Source organism: Hippichthys cyanospilos, chromosome 5 (assembly GCF_059441005.1).
Source record: "Hippichthys cyanospilos isolate Australia breed blue-spotted pipefish chromosome 5, RoL_Hcya_1.0, whole genome shotgun sequence".
NCBI classification, from domain to species: Eukaryota; Metazoa; Chordata; class Actinopteri; order Syngnathiformes; family Syngnathidae; genus Hippichthys; species Hippichthys cyanospilos.
The window spans coordinates 4,075,824-4,094,852 of NC_142373.1; the positions used below are offsets into that span (position 1 = coordinate 4,075,824).

A 19,029-nucleotide genomic window follows, 5' to 3' on the forward strand; every position below is an offset into this window, starting at 1 on the left:
GGTAGAAATATCAAAATTATACATACATATCAAAAATTGGGACCAAAATAGTATACTAAGTGCTACGTATATATAAAATACATGCATACAATCAGAAAACATCATAAATCAAAAATATAGGAAAAGATTTATTTACCTTTGAATGCATCTTGTTATGCCCATATAGCTTAGCCTAGGCTAGCTTCGTATTTCTTGATTATATCCAGCTTTGTTTGCATATGAATCATCTTCTTACTTCTCTCTTTAACATTACTAGCCATCTTGGGACCCATGGATAACCAATTCAAGTTTGAATTTAGCAGTAAAATGTACTATAAATACAGTTTTGTAACCACTCGCGATAGAACAAAGCTTTACCACCATTTTGAAACGAGTGAGGCCGACCAAGAGCAGACCAGCATCTCCCTGAGGAGACGCCAACCAATAGCAGACCAGCATTGTAATGACGCTTTGCATGGCATTGAGGGCAACCTAAATACAAATAAATACAAATACAAATATAAATACAAATAAAAAGATGACCTAAATACCGTAAAGAAGGGATGAAAAAAACGCAGTATTCCACATCGCACCATGAAAAAAAAACGATGGCAAGGGACGCTGTAACCCGTGGGTCCACTGTATATACACACACACAAACAGACACACACACACCACCAAATTATAAGGCGCACCTTCAATGAATGGCCTTTTTTTTTTTTTTTTTTTTCTTTTCATAAATAAGGCACACCGAATAAGGCGCAGCTACAGTGGTGGCTGGGGCTGCCTTTGCATTCTGTTATGTATCCATTAGATACATATGATACAGATAGGGAATGCCAATTCATTGATCAGATAAGTCACTCAAACTTTATTAATAGAATATAGGCATTCTCACAGCCTAACAACCCTAACAACATAAAACAACAGTTTTATTTTTTTCCTTAGGTAGGCTTATTTCAGTAGATAAATAGGGTGAAAAGTGTTCTATAATTCTTGGTTTTTAATTGTATCTGTGTTCTCAGGGGAAGAAAAACCAGTTGAAGTCCTTCATCATTGACTTAAGCAAAGAGTTCTCTATCCTCTCCCAGTTCACCAGCTTTGTGGCCATTGAAGAAAGGGTTTGTTTTGTTGTCACTGACTACTTCATCCATCCATCACTCCTCTAATATGTCATAACACAAGGTTTGTTTTACCTATCAGGAGCCGGTTCAAGCACAGAAGGGGTTCACGGACATCCCTAAGTTGCTAGCGGAAGAAGATGTAGACGTTCTTCCGTACATCGACTGGACATCTCTCCAGACTGACATAGAAGACGAGGAGGAGAAGGAGGAGGAGGAGGATATGTTTGAATTGGCAGACAATTTTTTTTGTCATGGGTCCAAGAGCGTGAGTACAACTGTGTGCCAATAGTACTTTATTCTAAATGCCTAAGAGGTGTACACATTCACCTAACAATTGTGCAGCAGTACACCATTCAATTATGCTACAGCATCCTCTCTCGTGTTCATTTTACTTGTGCTTCTCTTTATAGGCTGATTTTGTCTGTTGTTTTGTGCAGGTTTTGGATTCAGACTCCAGCGAGCTGTGCCAATACTCTTCCACGGTTTGTCTCTTTGCCCTCAGTTTTTTTCTTTTAGGCACAGTGTTGGGAAAGTTAATTTTCCATGCATATTAGTTATTAGTTCACAAATTTTAAATGAATGAGTTTACGTCCTAGTTTATAATTGAATGTTCTTAAACTAAGTACTTAGTTCCAAAATTTATTTTCCTTTTTTTTATTTATTATTTTTGTAACAATTATTATACTATTTTTATTTTTCTTAAAACAGGTGAGAAGCATTTATACTTTACATATTTGAGACTAAGAATAAGGTGGTAAATATATTTACCATATTTTCCGCACTATAAGGCACATCAGATTATAAGACGCACCTTCAATAAATGGCCTTTTTTTTTCATTTCATATATAAATCACACGGAATAGAAACTACGTTGATGACTGGGATTGCATTATGCATCCATTAGATGGTTTTGCGTTATCATCCACTAGTGCTGCACCAAGGGGAATGTTTTAAAAACAATCAGCAAAGTCATCAAATTTTATTCATAGAATATAAACTTTATTAATACAAAATAAGTGTTCCCACAACTGCTAAAATGAAGAAACAGCTGTACTATATGAAGACTGAGGGAAAATACTTCCTGATGAGTATTACTCTGCATGTTCATGAAGCTCACTCCACTAAATTGAGAAAAAGTAGCAAGACGCTCAGCTTCATAGCTTGTGAGACTTGGCTGACCAGAGCTCACGGACTTGTATCCAACACATTGTAATAACAGAACATTCATATACATCATTTGATATGATCGATATATTAGGCGCACTGTCAGCTTTTGAGAAAATGTAAGGCTTTTAGGTGGGCCTTATGGTGCAGGAAATATGGTACTTAAATGTTTAATTACAGTATTTTAGCAGCCAAAAGACACACTGTATTTAATGGCCCGGTCTCAGTTGCGTTGGCTTGTTTTGTATTTAACACACACACCAGACGCCTAAAACATGTGGTAGCATGCATCCACGCTGCCGTATGTTCTTAACCTCCTAAGGGAAATTTTGACCCAACTCAGGCTTTTAGATGTTTTTGATGTGTGATATCAAAGGAAAACCATACAACAAAGAAAAAAAAAACTACAATACACTATTGCAACTTACCTTTTCGGACTTTATTTTGAAATTACATGAATATACCTCATATGATGTTGCACTATATTATTATCAAATGTAAACTTAAGCAAAGTAGTCAATATATTTTTGAACAGATATAGATCTCAATCCAAATAAGAGGCATAAAATGTTTCTAAAAAAAATCTGAAAATTAAATTTAAAATTAACGAATGAATTATTTTATTTCATGTACAAAATTATTGTGAAAAAATATGTTTTATTCAATCTATTCAATATATTATATCTAAGATAATATCTAAAATTTCAGATATCTTAAATCGCTTATTCTCTATAGTAAAATCGTTTTATTCTTCTACGCCACGCTGTCCAGTAGACATATAGGACACTGATTATTTCCTGTTTAGTTGCATGTATACCAATATTTTTGTATAATCTTCTTCCAAGACATTTATTAAACTGCTTGCTACTTTGCTGTTCAAAGTTGTGTATTGTCTGCTTTAACGCAATTCCAACATGATTTCTATGAACATTCTACAAGCACTAGTAATTCTAGTATTTCATGATAACATTAGGTTAGTTTAGCAATTAGCATGGCTTTCTCCAAATTTTTGTTTACCCCCTACTATATCCTTTTTGACGTCGTTATAAAAATCTTTAATAATATTATCGTAAGATACCTTATCATCCATCTAGATAGAGTTGGGCTTCTCATAGCTGTTTACGTGGGCTGCGGTTAGGGTTGCCAACTGTCCAGTTTCAGCTGAGACGTCCCACATATTGAGCTAAATTGTTTGTCCAATGGGGGACATCAAATATACCATGTATTGACTATCATCTCTTATAAATATAACACTCTGAAGATCCTAGGTCAGCTAAAAAGAGAGTGCCAGAGCAAGTGCCGATCACTCAATCTCAGTCTCACAAATAGCTATGACGCCGCAGACAGCAGCTCCCACAGCCACCCCCAAAAATATGTTTATTATCCCTAGAATAAGCTCATTCACAGAGACTTTCACATAGTGAAAACTACAATATGTTCAGTTTACGCTTGGCCAAAACAAGGACTATTTCATGAACTGTTATTGGTTGAAGTCACTCAGTTATACTGTAGCACTGATTAGGCCCAGGTGTGTAGTTGAATAATGTTTCACTGTTTTGGTTTTTATAGAGTCCCAATCTATCGCCATCCCCAACATTTCCAGAAGTGTGCGGTGAGAGACAGAGCGATTCTTTTTCCGAAAGTGCAATCAAAGGACGTCCCAATTTGAAGAGTAATATGGGGCTATATACAATGGACGTCCATTTTTTCCAGCCTTCTGCTACTGGTAAGTGTGCATTTTTTGCCTAAATTTGTAAAACTTTTGACGCTCCTCCACATTCTTCTACAACCAAAGAATCAAATGTAAGCATTTCTGCCCTTCCACCAGATAGCCCAGTTGTTTCTCTTCCACCTCCAATGGGTGCTCCACCACCTGCATCTGTTACGGGTCCTTCTATTATGTTTCCACCTCCTCCTTCCGGCCCATTATTTGTTCCTCCTCCTCCTCCACCTGTTGATCAGCCACTATTTGTTCCTCTTTCATTGCCACTTCCACCATGCAACGTATCATTCGATGGTCCTTCACCTCCCCATCCATCGAATGTGAAGACATCCATCTCATCAGACCCTCCACCTCACATAATGGCCACAATACAGGGTGCTTCATCTGGTTTTGGACTGAAGAGCAATACATTTTCCATTTCCTCTCAAGTTTTGGGTGCTCCTGCACCTGCAGCTAGGGATCCAAATGCAAGCAAACCCCCGATTCTCTGCAGCCCATCATTGACACCACTGAAGCAGTCACTTCACCGTCGACCTGTCCTTGCTGCTACCAGTGAAAGCTCCGTGGAAGCCAAAGAATCGAATGAATTAGAAAATGATGACATGGACTTCATTTCAGTGGAAACTTCCAGACAGAGTCCTGGAAGAGTGTGGGACTCTTCAGCAGTTTCGGCCAATGAAGTCCCAACTCAGTTGTTGGGCAGAATTGGTGGCTCATTTAGTCGCGCTGCATCAGCAGTTGACACTTTTGGTGGGCCGGCACCACCAGAACAACTGACACAAGTTTCTTTATGCCAATCTAGGGAAGATACTTTTGATGCACTAACTAAAATTGGGGTTGCAAAAAAAAAATCTGGAGTCAAGCTACTATTGAAGAAGAAAACAATTGAATTTGAAGCTGAAACTTCTAGCCAGCCTGCTGAATACACCTCCGCAGTGGGTTTTTCATTTGTGGGCCAAGGTGTAAGCAAGCCTGCACTTGACAAGGTGACACCTGAATTCACTTTGGAAAACAGAACTCTCAAGTCTCATTCACTGATGCCAAGACGCCGAGTAGCCTATCAGACCTCCCGGTAAGTTTCTAAACATGCCCTTTTAATTCAGTAATTTAAAAAGTCATTACATTTTTGTTGTGTTTCAGTCTTTTAGTTTTTTTAGTTAGGTGTTAATGTTTTCTTTCTTTTGCACTCTCAGTGCTTTGCGTTTTTTTATTTTTTTCATTTAAAAAAGTTAAAGGTATATTGCGGAGCGCCACACCGTGAAGTTTCATGCCAAACAGACGAGTTAACTGTAAATGTACTGTACATGGAAGGGTACTCTTTGAACTTCAACCTACTGCAGTACAGATAATTACTTAAATCTTAAAATATCAAACATTACACAGTAACTGTATTGTTATCCCTTCCTGTTTTCATCCCTTAGCTGTAGTCAGGAGACACAGAGGAGTTGCCCTCGGAGTAACAGCCCTCAGACATCAAACAAGAGTGGAGCCTGTAGCTGACCAAACAGCAGAATTTACACTTGAAATTCCAATTCATTACAATAGCTATCTAGATAACAGCTTCCCAGCGCTCTCGTTTGTCCTGACCGTTCTCCTAAGCCGCGGTTCTCGCTCGCGTGCCAATCACTCGGAGAATGCTCCAGTTATTGTCCTCAACTGACTGGCCAGGCAATTCGGCAAACAGCTCACGGGCACTCCTACTAGACATATGATTGGCTCCTACCGCAACATCGACCAATGAGGGCAGCAGTAGATTACAACTGTGGACATCTTTCGTGGCAGCAGTCATAATGCACTCATGAACCAAAGTACCATTTTAAAATGTTTGTATGCTGCTAATTACGCACTCATAAATATGTAAACATGTCTTAAATGTCAGCATTTAACCTTACTAGTTATTGTTGTAAACAAGTTTTTCCGGAGTTGTCCTCTGTACTGTATTTTGAAACACATTTATTTACCGCATGTTAAAAATATAAGCACATGAGTTAAACATCCCTGTTGATATTGTGTGTATGTTAATTTCTGTACATCTTGTATTGCAGGACCAAGTTTGGTAGCGGGAAATTTCCTGGAACCACATCGTTGGATGGCATCGATTACATTATGCAGAATAGGGAATGGCCCAAGATTTTCCAGATGCAACTTTCAGTAAGTCAATAAATTAATATTGCAATAGGCCTTTTGGGCATTTCCTACACCTGCACCATGACTTGAGATCCTATGCAGTACCAACATGTATTAAACTATGCACCGTTGCGATCTTTTGCTATGCAGTATTTGTCACTTTTTGTCATTTTATGTACTCTTGTATCTTTTGTTTACAGTTGTGACCTATTTTGACTTGTCCCTTGTCGTATCAGTTGCTATACAATTGCTATAGGTTGTTAGTTTGCTTTATAATCTCATAGCGGAATAATGGATAGAAGTTTTTAAGTTCAAAGGCATTGTTGACACGCAGCCGGGGTCTTGCAAAATGGCAGTGAATTTCTCCGTTTTACCTTATTTGCTATTCGTGGCCGGGCTTTTTTTTTTTTTTTTCATCAAAACCGAATCTTTCCAAACCTCCGGCCAAAGTGGAGATTTGCCCAAGCCCCCGGCTTCATGGTTGCGTCTAACCAGCTTAAACCTGAGATTTGTGTCATCGCTCTACTCTTTTTTTCCCGCCAAAGATGCAGATACTAGTGATGTCAGAGTTCTTTTTGATTGGACACGTCAGAGTCGAAAGTTCTTTCTGATTGGACTGAATTTGGCATGCTTGTAACTGAATGAAACTACACCGTGCTGGATTCGTATAGACCCAATTTCTTGAAATAAACAAACAACTATGATGAGGTTGAGACTGCGGGTTTAAATAACAAATTACATGTAGACAAGGCCAAAGTTCCCAGTGACTCAATGTCAGTGTTGGGCAAGTTACTTCAAAACTGCAATGCATTATTTACTACCTATTACTGTCATGTCAAAGTAGTTAATTACATAACAATATTACTGTATTTGAAATGTAATGTGTTACACTACTATTGTGTTACTTTTATATTACTCTCATGTCAAGTTCACCTGTTAGACATTTGTGAGAAACCATACACAAAGAAGGAGAGAAGGCATTTTTATTCTTATGGATGAGGAGAACAGAGGAGAACAGCATGAATGGAAGGCTGCTGCATTCTGAAGAGCTCATCCGCACCCTTTTTTTTTTAAATTTGCTTAGGAGGTCCCTAGGTACAAAAGACAATGCTGTCCTAGAGGATTGGGTAGGCATTTGGCAGCAATTTAAACAATTGGTTTACGATGATGAGGAATGCAGTTTTATCACCTTTCTCCCCGGGAACAGGATGCGCACATGGTCACAAAACCCCCATTTGGTCATTACACATTCAGTGGGAGTTTGCCTTAAGCCTAAAGGTTGCATTGGTTGCATTGGATTTGGATTACTACATACAGTTGAACTTCTACTTAAAAAATGATTTTGTTCCGGAAGGAATTTTGTCTTATGAATCACGCTCCTAAACCCCCCTAAACGCTCCTAAAGTTGATCGTATTAATGTGGCAGTTGACAATATGAGTGCAATTCACTTGTTTGTCTTGAAATGGTGCTGGTGTGTTGGTGATGAGTGCAGAGAGAGAGAGAGAGACACCTTTTTAGGATGTTTAATGTGTATGGTTTTTTTTTTGTTTGTTTTGTTTTATTTTTTTTTATTTCCAGTGATATATTTTTGGATTATTTTGAGCATGTAAGTGTTCTTAAATTTAGTTTGGGGTCATGCGAAGTGCTTCCTGTGTGATGTCATTGCTTAAATGCCAACAATGTGCTAACAATGCAAATGTAAGATGGCTCAAAGTGATATGTTACATTGTGTTTTTTATGTGAAAATGTACAATGTTAGCCGTAGCTAATGTCAATGTCATGTTTGTTAGTTCTACGGTGTAAATTGTAGGTGGGAGGTATGGATGAAATGAGTAAAGATGAAAAGTGGAAGACCGCTGTAAACATCAATGCAAAAAAACGTAGTGTCTCGTTTGTGAGCAAGCCAGCATATTAATAAATTATGAAAAAAATGCATCACAAACTAACAAAAATGGTAGACATCACGAGTTGTGATAACATATTACATTACAGTCATGTTGGTTTGAGCGCTGGTATCTCGTGTCTCATATGCTAACAATATCGCCTTTCTTATCTTGAATTCTCTCGTTACTAGAGACAGTATTTTTCCGCCAAACGGTTTTGTAAGCTGTATTTTTCATAACAAGAGGCTTCCATAAGCGGAGGCACAATTGTACTATTTTTCCAATGCCATGTCCGGTCTGTATCAGCGTCCAAACGCTCCTCCCTTGACTTGGTGAAACATCTTATATCTGTGTTGTAGGATGGCTACTGGGAGTTGAGCGCAGAACTGGGAAGGTTCGTAAACATTGATCTCGATGTTTTCACCGCGTTCCTTGAAAGTAAAGGCATCCGCTCCCTCGGTGAGAACCACTTCTTCCCTGAAATTTCACTGAGTAAAATGTGATACAATCGTGTTTGTTTTGACATTTCTCATTGCAGTGTTTTAACAGTAGTGTGCATGTTACAACATCCATGCACTGATTGTTGCACATTGTGTTACCATCTATCCAAGTATTATCCTTACCACTCATCATCACAAGCGTGGCCCGCATGCTGTCCTAGCTGTCTTCGAGCAATGGGCGGGGTAACAGCCAGGGGTTGGCAGCCAATCGCAGAGCACACAAAGACGAACGACCTTACATATTCCCAATCACATCTAAGGACAGCATTATATTATACTAGCCTTATTTCCATTCAATAACCCTAACCCTATTCTGTTTTGATGTGTTTCAATGGTCAAAATCAACAAGTCATGGTTTGTTTGTTTTTACTAAATTACTCAAAAGCAGTGTAAAGAGGTAAGCACAAAAATGTATAAAAATAAAATACCATTTCTGTCAATGAATAAGGTTTTTTTTTTTTAATCAAATTTCATCAAATTTGTATTTGATGAAGAAAAATTGTGACTAATCAAGTGATATTTAATATAAGATCTTTGTGATTTTCTCATTTTTTACTTTGTAAGTCTACATTATGGTGTCTCTGTGTCTTTTATTTGTCTCAAAATGCTGTTTTGACATTGTATACCATTGATCCCAAACCACCGGTCCATGAGCTATAGACTGAGGGGAAAAAGTAAAGAAAATAAATAAGACCAGTACCTGAAGTAAGGCATTTTGGAGAACAGTGAATTAAAAAAAGAGAGGTGCTGCAGTGCAGCTCCTGATTAAAAATATGATGGAATTGAATAAACTTTGTTTTTACTTAGTTAATTTCGCTTAATAACCAATTTTTTTCTCAAAAATGTTTTTGATTAAACTATAATGGCCAGCGCTGTTTCACAAATCAACTGTGCCTAACAGCAAACTGTGTTTTATTAAGAACATTTTCAGTATTGCTAGTTCAAGAAAATTTTAAGTTTAAATGTGGCATTTCTTGTATCAAACACATAAAGCATTTTATGCATTTATAACGAAAGAACAGCTCACTGACTAAAAAAATATTCTGTACTAGAGGTTTTCAATACTGTAATGCAGACAGCTAGACGGTAAACAGTTGTAAAAAAAAAAACCCTATTACATGTTGATGAATGTTCTCATAAAACACCTGTACAGTTAACGTGTTGAGACGATTCACTTGTTAGATAGAAATCTTCAAGAAGAATTTTAAAGACTTCATCTTTGCTGAGGAAATAGGAACATTTTCTAATCGCATCATACTAGTTGGTGACAAATATTAAAGTGCTTTAGTTGTGAGAGAGTGGCTTGAATTGCAAAGTGGTTTCTTTTCTAAAAGCTGTGAGAATCTGCTTATTACTTATTACATACCCTTGTAGTAAATAGCGGTTTGTGTAGCACTTGAAGATTCACGTTAACTGATTTTTTTTTTGTAACCTTATATCTGTCACTGGATACTTAACCTGTCTTTCCAGACTATAAACCGCACCGGTATATCAGCTGCAGCATCAAAAATTGAGCAAAAAAATAAAATACATTTTGTCACTGATAGGCCACACTCCGGCTTCCTCCCACCTTCCAAAAACATGCATAGCAGGTGAATTACACATACTGAATTGTGCTCAGGTGTGATTGGGTTCGTGGATGGTTGTTCGTCTCTGCGTGTCCTGCGATTGGCTGGCAACCAGTTCAGGGTGTCCCCCGCCTACTGCCCTAAGCCAGCTGGGATAGGCACCAGCAAGCCTGTGACCCGTGTGAGGATAAGCAGTTATAGAAAACGGATGGATGGATGGATGGATGGATATTGGTAAAGTTACTAAGTAGGAATTAGCCAGCTCAACACCCTTTTTCAGCCAATTTTCCTCATCGTCCACCAACTTTAGCAAAATCCAGAACATTTTTATTGCATGTTTAGATTCAGTAGTGCATCAATAGTGTATTAAGACTTTAAAAATTAAATTTGATATTTTTTAGTAAAACCGCATGTTTTTGTTTTTTTTGTTTTGTTTTTTTTTTCTGTTTTGCACTTGCGGTGTGGTGTAGGCATTAAGGCCTGTGCTGACATTCTGAGGCTTCTGGCGACTCTTCTGGTCCTGCAGCTGATGCGGTTGGAGAGGCTTCCGGAAGGCAAATTGCTGCGCACACTCTTCTGTCTGGAGGATAGTCCCCTCAGGTGAAGCTCATCAAAAACACAATGCTATATGTTCCCATTGTAGCGGCCTCTGAGCTCAATGAACAAACCATTTGCACATTGTTGCTTCACTTCTTTTGTTTGTCTTGAAATTCAGAACTATAGCCTATAGAACGCATCCAGGAGTAGCACTTCACTTTTCCACCTTTTATAATTTTATAGCCTCATTTCAAATTGTGGTAAGTTCATTTCTAGCCAACAAAAATTACACACAAATTGGGGGGGGGGGGCATTATAAATCAGCATAAAGTATAAATGAGTATTTACAGCCTCTGCCCTGAAGCTCAAAAATGAGCACGGTTGCATACTTTTTTCTCCTCATCATCCTAGAGCTGTTTTTACAACTTAATTGCAGTCCACCTGCAGTAAATTCAGTTGATTGGACATGATTTGGAAAGGCACACCTGTCCTATATGAGGTCCCAATGTTGACTGCGCATGTTGGCGTCAAAGAAATTGTTTGTAGACCTGCAAGACAGGGTTGTCTTGTAGCACAAGTCTGGGAAAGGACAAAGCAAAAATTCTGCTGCATTGAAGGCCCCAATGAACAGAGTGGCCTTCATTATTTGGAAATGGAAGACATTTGGAACTACCAGGACTCTCCATAGTGCTGGCTGGCTATCTAAACTGAGCGATCAGGGGAAGGGCCGTTGTCATGGAGGTGACCACTTTGTAGAGAGGGCAGTAGGACAACCACCTCTGTAGCAATCCATCAATCAGGCCTGTAGGGTAGCATGGCCAGACAAAAGCTACTCCTTTGTAAAAAAAAAAAAAAAAAAAAAATTGGAAGCCCATTTAAAATTTGCCAAAGGGCACCTCAATGACTCTCAGACCATGTCATCGCATCCCACTCTAGACGCATGAAAGAAGAAGACTCTTTGTGAAGACTCATGGAATGTCACCGGCTAGTAGATTCAAATGATCGAAATCCTTCCAAGCTTTTTTTTAAATCACACTCCTCGCCTCTGTATTCACCGGCGAACACCAATATCACCTATTTTCATTTTAATTAATCGTGGCAGCCACCATTAAAATTCCTTTAATCGTGCAGCCTTACATTGTCATAAATGGGGTATTGTGTGTAGAATTTGGAGGTAAAAGATTAATGTAGTATGGTATGGGGTTGTAAGATGACAAAATGTGGAAAAAGTGAAGCACTGTGCATACTTTCCGGATACACTCTGCATGCGTCCATTAGACATTCCGAATGGCAAATATGGCATATCAAATATGAGTTTATGATTAACAAGAAACTAATGGTGGCCCTCAGCTTGCTTGAGCCTTGATAATATGTACAAAGATATGTACAAAATGTACACAAATTAAATTGATTAAATCAATCATACAAAAATGGAATCTCAAGAGCGGCCAGAGACGGTGCCAAAAAAACAAGCCAAACAAAGCACGCACCAATGAATGAACCGTTTCAAAACATCATTATTTCGTGTGCGGGTCATGAGTCACGGTACCAGTTGAGCCACAGATTGATAGGGGTCCGCGGACAGGAAGTTGGTGTCCACTGCTTTAGGGAGCTGAATGATTCGCTTCAATGATTCATATCTGGAGTAACATCTTTGTCTTTAAATTCTTTTCATGAAACATAGTCACATTTATCCTCAAAGATGATAACTGCTTGACTATTTAGCTTAGCAGTCAAAAAACATGACTGGATGATGCGTTTTTTTGTCTTGTTTTGGGAGGCGTGTCCGGCGGCACCTGTAGTGAATGATCAGTGTTGATCATACATCCATTTGTTTTTTGTTTTTGTTGTTTGGCACAAAGCAGGCCAGCACACTGGCAGGATGTGAAGAAGGCTGTGGACTGGGTCTGCTTGGCGGACCGCCAGTACCCCTGCATATGCAGCCGCCTGGAGTTCGGGTTCACATGGGAGACGGCCACCCGCCAACTGCTGGGCTATGACGGTCCCCCCACCTTCTCGCCTCTCGCAGGCCTGAAGCTGAGGAGGAACATGTCTGCTGCACGTTCCCCTGTGCTGGTGCGTTGATTATCACATATGGAAATACTGTATTTCAGTAATCTGTTCTCATGCGCTCACAAAAGATTATGCCTGTATTTAATCAGAGAGAAATATTCATAGTCTATTTCAAAACAGCAAAATACAGTGGACCCCGGTTTACGATGTCCCTGCCTTATCTGTCTTTCATCTTATGACGTGGACCGCGACTTTTTTTTTTTTGTCTTCTCTTTACACCATTTTTTTCACCTTACCACATCAAAAACAACAACTTCTCTTCTTGAACGTGGCGGTTAGAATGTGTGCTTGTATGCCAGGGGCACTGCTCTCAAACGTCACTACGTGCGTCACTGCTTATGTCACTACAATGCTGGTCTGCTATTGGTCGGCGTCATGACTACCTAAGATACTGGTCTGCTATTGGTCGGCATCACGGAGTAACTAAGATGCTGGTCTGCTATCGGTCGGCTTCACTCGTTTCAAAATGGCAGAATGGTAAAGCTTTGTTCTATAGCAAGTGGTTACAAAACTGTATTTATAGTGCATTTTACTGCTTAATTCAAAGTTGAAAGGGTTAGCCATGGGTCCCAAGAATGCTAGTGATGTTAAAGAGAGAAGTGAGAAAATGATTAGTATTGAAACCAAGCTGGAGATAACCAAGAAATACGAAGAAGGCTAGGCTAGGATAGCCTAGGCAAGGCTAACCTCACAAGGGGGTACACTATGGCCATAACAAGCTCGTCACATCACTCAAAGGTAAATACATATTTTATATATGTATTCCTGATGTTATTTAATTGGGGTTAATATATAAGTAGCACCTACTATATTATTTTGTTACCAATTCTTAATTTGTATCTACAATTTTGATGTTTTTAGCTGGGGTTTTAGCTAATTAACATAGGTTTGGATTGCCCGCCATACGGCGAATTTGCGTTACGATTTCAACCGCAGAACGGATTAATCTCGCAAACCGGGGGCCCACTGTACTCATCCAAAAGGCTAATAATTTTCATATAGCATTTTTTTCTTTTTACGATTATTATCTAGCAGGTTGTTTCACAGGTGAGATATGACATATATGTTTGCTTGTAACTTCCTTTGTCTTAACACAAAATGGTATGAAAATGTATTGGTTTTGAATGCATCTTTATGTTGAATTTATTGATTATAAATTCAAAGTACATATGACATGCTACTTGTGGGGTTTTTTTTAATGAATGGATAGATGACCCACTTAATATTGTAGTAGTGTTGAATTTATTGATTGTAAATTCAAAGTATACAATTTACAGATTAGTGTGAATTATCGGGGTGTCAATATAGGGTTAATGCTAATTTCATACCAGTTACATTTTCCTGCTTTTTTACCTGCATTTTTTACCCTGCTTTGATTGATTTGTTTGCATATTGGTTACATTATTTCAAATGACTTTTTTTCTTCACACATAGTAATTAGGACCAATTCACAACAATGTTTAATAATAATTGAGAAAATCACCTCATGGTTGCTAACCAACCCATACTGTTCATCTGACCTCTTTGCTGCAACGACAATAAACATGGACAAAAGACAAGCCTTTTCTTTTTGTCTCGATTTTTATTTATCATTATTAAGTTTTTATAAATATATTTGCTAATCGTTTTTAACTCTCAGTGCCGTGGATGAGCATTTTCGTCAAGTAAAATCCTTTAGCTACTACAACTATATGTTTTTTTTTTTTTGTATGAATGGATAGATGGCACTCGTGCCCTACTTTTAATACTTTTAGTACTGTAGTAGTGTAGTGTAGTAGAATATAATGTATGTAAACAGTTATTTTGTCACCTAAAACACATTTTCATTGTTTTTGTTCATGTTTTCAACAAAGGGATGGACTGTTGAGATGTTTCAGATGCCACTAAACCCAAAAATATTCGTGTCAAAGTCACTGTTGTGCAGAAAAAACATCTTTTGACAAACAATTCATTTCCTCCTTTTGTCCGAAATCGTTTTGGACAAAAGGAGAAATGGCTTAGTGTCACTCATATGACCCATTTTCAAACAGAGAATACTAAAAAAATAAAGCAGGGTCGATTTAGAATTTTGCATTGAGCTCCTTGTTATACAACAGCAGATTTTGCAAAAAGTACTGAAACAATGAAGATGTGAAGATGCGAGAAACTGCACCCATTTGGAGAACGGAATTCCAAATACAGTACTCCAAAATTACTGTAAATAGTGTGTGCGTACATCAGTGCTTATCAAATAGTGGAGCGGGCGGAAAAGGCTTTGTTTTCATCATGTGAAGTGTCATTGCAATAAAACAAGATTTTTTTTTAATTTTTTTGTTGGGTTTTTTTGTTTCAGGCACTTTGATGCACTCAATTACTTTTAGCTTTTATATGGGTTACAGCTTAGTTTCCACAAAAAGAAAACTAACAGTTGTTGAAAGTGGATTTGTATTGCTCTTTTCTTTTGTTAATGTTAAAAAGGATAGAGGTTTATATATACCTTTACCATTTTCATAGATAATAGTCTTATTTATAGTCGGCACGCCGAGTGGGGGAAGGAGAGCGCGAAAAGTTTTCTCTTTCCTAAGGTTGACTTGGCCAAATATAATTGAGGAGCACTGGCGTACATGTAGTATGTGTTTTTCTTGGATTAAACAACAACTGGTGCTCAAAAATATATTTGCTCTTGCATATTAAACTGTTACTGCTTGTATCAATAGTAAAAATTGGTGAACATTATTGAAGCATGTTAATCGTGAGTCTTGCGCTGGATCATTCATCAGTCATTGAACTGACAACCAACTGACGACCAACAAGAATGAGGTCTGTTATGTCAAGACAAAGCACAAGATCAGCGCATGCCTTGCCTGTGACTCCCAACGTCCATTTCCGTAAGTCTGGTCCTCCACATTGACGTAAACATTCACATTACTCACATTGTTCATAATGCGCCTTTGGAACAAGGTAGCGTGTTATTGATTGTGGTAGAAGTAAAAGGTCGTGTAAGTCATGAAAACAGATTGTTCAGAGTCAATATTTATCCAATTTCACTAAGTAGAACAAAGTGACATTTGAGAAGTTTTAAAATAATCATTTTTCAATACATGTACTGTACATGTACTGTACTGTATATGGTAGTTAGGTTCCATATAACTTAAACCTGATATGATGTTCCTTTAGATTTCTGCTGACATGGGGTGTTAAACAAACTGTCTGCAGGTCTGCAAATGAGTTTAATACACCCGCGAGATGATTGTGTAAAGTATAAAAATGAGCCGAATCGTTTTCAATGTATGAAAGATTTGAATAGTTTTTTTTAATTAATAATAATGTTTTGTTTTATGATTAATAATCATGTTGTGCTTGGACTATTTTGGACAGTATTTATGAAGAACTGTGGCGAGGCGAAGAAACCACACGTTGGTGTGCTAGTGGAGATCTTTACTCTTCACATGCCATCACAAAACTGATACAACGAAGTCCCAAAACGCAAAGACAAAGCCAACAGTTCAAAGCATCAAAGGTTCATAGCAACATGCCTACTGGGTGAGAGACATGGTCCTAGTGCCCATCCGCACAGCTCCCCCAAACACCCAGAAAGGCATAACGGAAAACCCCAGGGTATCCACCAGTAAGTGACACCAGGGGCCCAGGTGCGACAGGAGTAAGGGTGAGACGCTCAGCGTGAAAACCACGACGTGGCGTTGCCAAAGGGATGTTCTGAGGTTGCGCAGGAGCCGGCAGCAGTGCTGACCTGCATGCTGGCAGGCACAGTGGGCTTCCGAGGGACGGTCGGTCGCGGCTGCGTCCCAGTCTGTGCCTGGGCCAGAACCTGTTGTGGCACCAACACCAGCTGACCCGCTCTGATGTATACCGGGACCATACCTGCGGGCATGGTGAAACGGAGGGACAGCTGGGTGATGCTAGCTCGAGGCCTACTGCTGAGGCCGGACGGACATCGGTATTAGATGAGGCCGCCCGACTGAAAGATCCCGGTCGACGGCCCGGGACTCCAGTACTGGACTGCACCAGCCGTTCTCACCAGCACCTGTACCGGCCTGTTGCTGGCTGGCTTGATCCCGGGGGCACAGAGGGACTGGACAACGGGCGAGAGGACCCTTGGCGGGTTTCTGGCTGGCTGACCTGGTACCAGCTTGTTGCATCACCTGACATGTTGTAGGCTGGTCGAGGGATGCCACAACCATGCGGGATGCCTGCGGTGATTCCTTGTAGTTGGAACAGCGCCTCAATAAGCTGAAACCACGCGGCCGGATCGCTCTGCCAGAACTCAGGCACCTTCGCCGATGTCACGGCAGCTGCCGATTGTGAGCGTAGGTGCGATGTGGCCGAGGAAGACACCTCTTCAACAGCTTGCTGAAACATTCTGACGTCAGGGGTCACCAATGGGGCGAAACAACCTTTTCAACAGCCTGTTGAAAGATTGTAACGTCTGGGGAAACTAATGTGGCAAGAAGACCCGTCCGGGGTCACCCATTCGAACGTCCGGGGTCACCAATGTGGCGAGGCGAAGGTGCCTGAGTTCTGGCAGAGCGATCCGGCCGAGTGGTTTCAGCTTATAGTCATGATTGCTGCCGATTGTGAGTATTGGGGCGATGTGGCCGAGGAAGACACCTCGTCAACAGCTTGCTGAAACATTCATCACATCGGGGTCACCAATGTGGTGAGGCGAAGAAACCACACGTTGGTGTGCTAGTGGAGATCTTTACTTTTGATTTTTGGTTTTATTCGTTTAGTTTTGATTTTTGGTTTTATTCTATTGTTTAGTGTTGCATTGTAAAATAATAAAAAAAATCAAGTTTCCTACACGGATTTCACTTTGCGCGTCTTATTTTTGGAACGGAATCCCGCGATTAACGAGGGATTACTGTATTTCCCATTGCCCTATGACATATTTTCCTCCATGCAGCCTGCGTGCTAAAAGGAATTTGACATCTCTGACTTACAGTATACTCTAAGTATACGTGTATCAGTCAACTGAATATACAGTAAGTACACAACATGTATTCGTTGAATAGTAGACTGAATTAATGCTTGGTTAAAGGACGGCTGTTTATTCTGCCCTCGCTATGTTTCACGTTAACTATGCAGATAGACAACTCCGCCAATAAAGACACCTGTTGGTGATTCTTCCCCTTTATTCACCGTGGATTCTTTAAAGGTGTTAAACTGAAAAAAGATATAGAAATATTAATATGCTGCTGCAAATAAAATACAACACAAGTAAAGCTGCTTTAGTGCTGGATCACAAACAGGAAGTATTCAATGCAACAAGATGCGGTCACCTTTCGCAATAAACGTACATTTTCATACCAACCAAATGAAACGCTCTGTAACCATAGAACCGTTGGGATGGCAAAGAACCAAAATTTGGAGGGTTCTAGCTCCAAAGTTTCTCAAGGACAAAGGTCTAGACCAGGGGTTGGCAACCAAAAATGTTGAAAGAGCCATATTGGACCAAAAAAAACAAAAAACAAATAGCCTATGTCTGGAGCCGCAAAAAAATAAAAGCCTTGTAATGAAGGCAACACGTGCTGTATGTATCTATAATAGCTATATTAACCTACTATCAAAATGATTAACTACGAATACATAATGAGGCTTCATGATTAAATGTTTGTTTTACCTGCAGTGCATCCTGACACACCACATGACTACTCTGTTGTGCGATGCCGCCTCAAGTTTAACTAAATTACAATATTAATGAATTATGTTTCATTGCTTTGATTAAATTAAATAAAGCGGATTTTAGAAGTTTTTATTCACGAGGATTCGAAAAAAAAATGGAACGTGCAAAAGGTGGCCCTTATCTGGGCAATAGAGTGCAATAAAACGTAGCCTGCATCTAAAAAAATAAAACATCAGCCACATACCTGCATAAACGCGCAGTCTGTTCAATATCGATCACATCACTGGCAATTGAGTATGCTGGCTCTGAATTAATGTCCTTGATTTGTTGACCGGTGTTGCCTGCCATTTTAATCGTTCTTTCCTTCACTGTCTTGGCGGAGAGAGGCGTGTCTTTTTTTTTTTTTGTATTCCGGTTTTGTAGATGAAGTCCTTAAATTGGTGTTCTGATATGTTGATGAATGACTCCATGTAGTCACCAACTGTAAACGGTTAGCCACGTTTTATTATCTCCCGGGTTGCAACGAAACTTGCAGCAGTCGTGGAGTTTGGAGATGCAATCCACTTCTTAAATATATTTTTGCGCTCCTCTAATTTCTGCAGAAGTAATGCAATCGCACTTTTTCTCTCATTGCCAACTGGGTACTCGGCTGTAAATGTAGAACGCCTTCCCTGAAAATGTCGTTCCACGTTGCTATTTTTGTTATTTGACAACTTCTCGCTAAAGA

The 19,029-nt window shown here is 39.3% G+C and overlaps 1 protein-coding gene across 6 annotated transcripts in view; it reads left to right on the top strand.

The window, feature by feature from the left end:
- The window catches only part of LOC148423203 (protein mono-ADP-ribosyltransferase PARP4-like), a 51,862-nt gene extending 37,624 nt beyond the window's left edge, over window positions 1-14,238 (top strand). For 4 of the 6 annotated variants that reach the window (XM_088415165.1, XM_088415166.1, XM_088415168.1 and 1 more), the window contains 9 exons: window positions 1,005-1,100; window positions 1,183-1,368; window positions 1,541-1,585; window positions 3,837-3,993; window positions 4,096-5,062; window positions 6,036-6,141; window positions 8,361-8,460; window positions 10,540-10,669; window positions 12,469-14,238. In XM_088415165.1, coding sequence (XP_088271291.1) covers window positions 1,005-1,100; window positions 1,183-1,368; window positions 1,541-1,585; window positions 3,837-3,993; window positions 4,096-5,062; window positions 6,036-6,141; window positions 8,361-8,460; window positions 10,540-10,669; window positions 12,469-12,691 — 2,010 coding nt within the window. In that variant the 3' untranslated portion in view covers window positions 12,692-14,238. Of the gene's footprint in view, window positions 1-1,004; window positions 1,101-1,182; window positions 1,369-1,540; window positions 1,586-3,836; window positions 3,994-4,075; window positions 5,063-6,035; window positions 6,142-8,360; window positions 8,461-10,539; window positions 10,670-12,468 lie in introns of those variants that run through there. The other 2 variants (XM_088415169.1, XM_088415171.1) reach the window with 2 other exon arrangements.
- The last annotated feature ends 4,791 nt before the right edge of the window (window positions 14,239-19,029 follow it).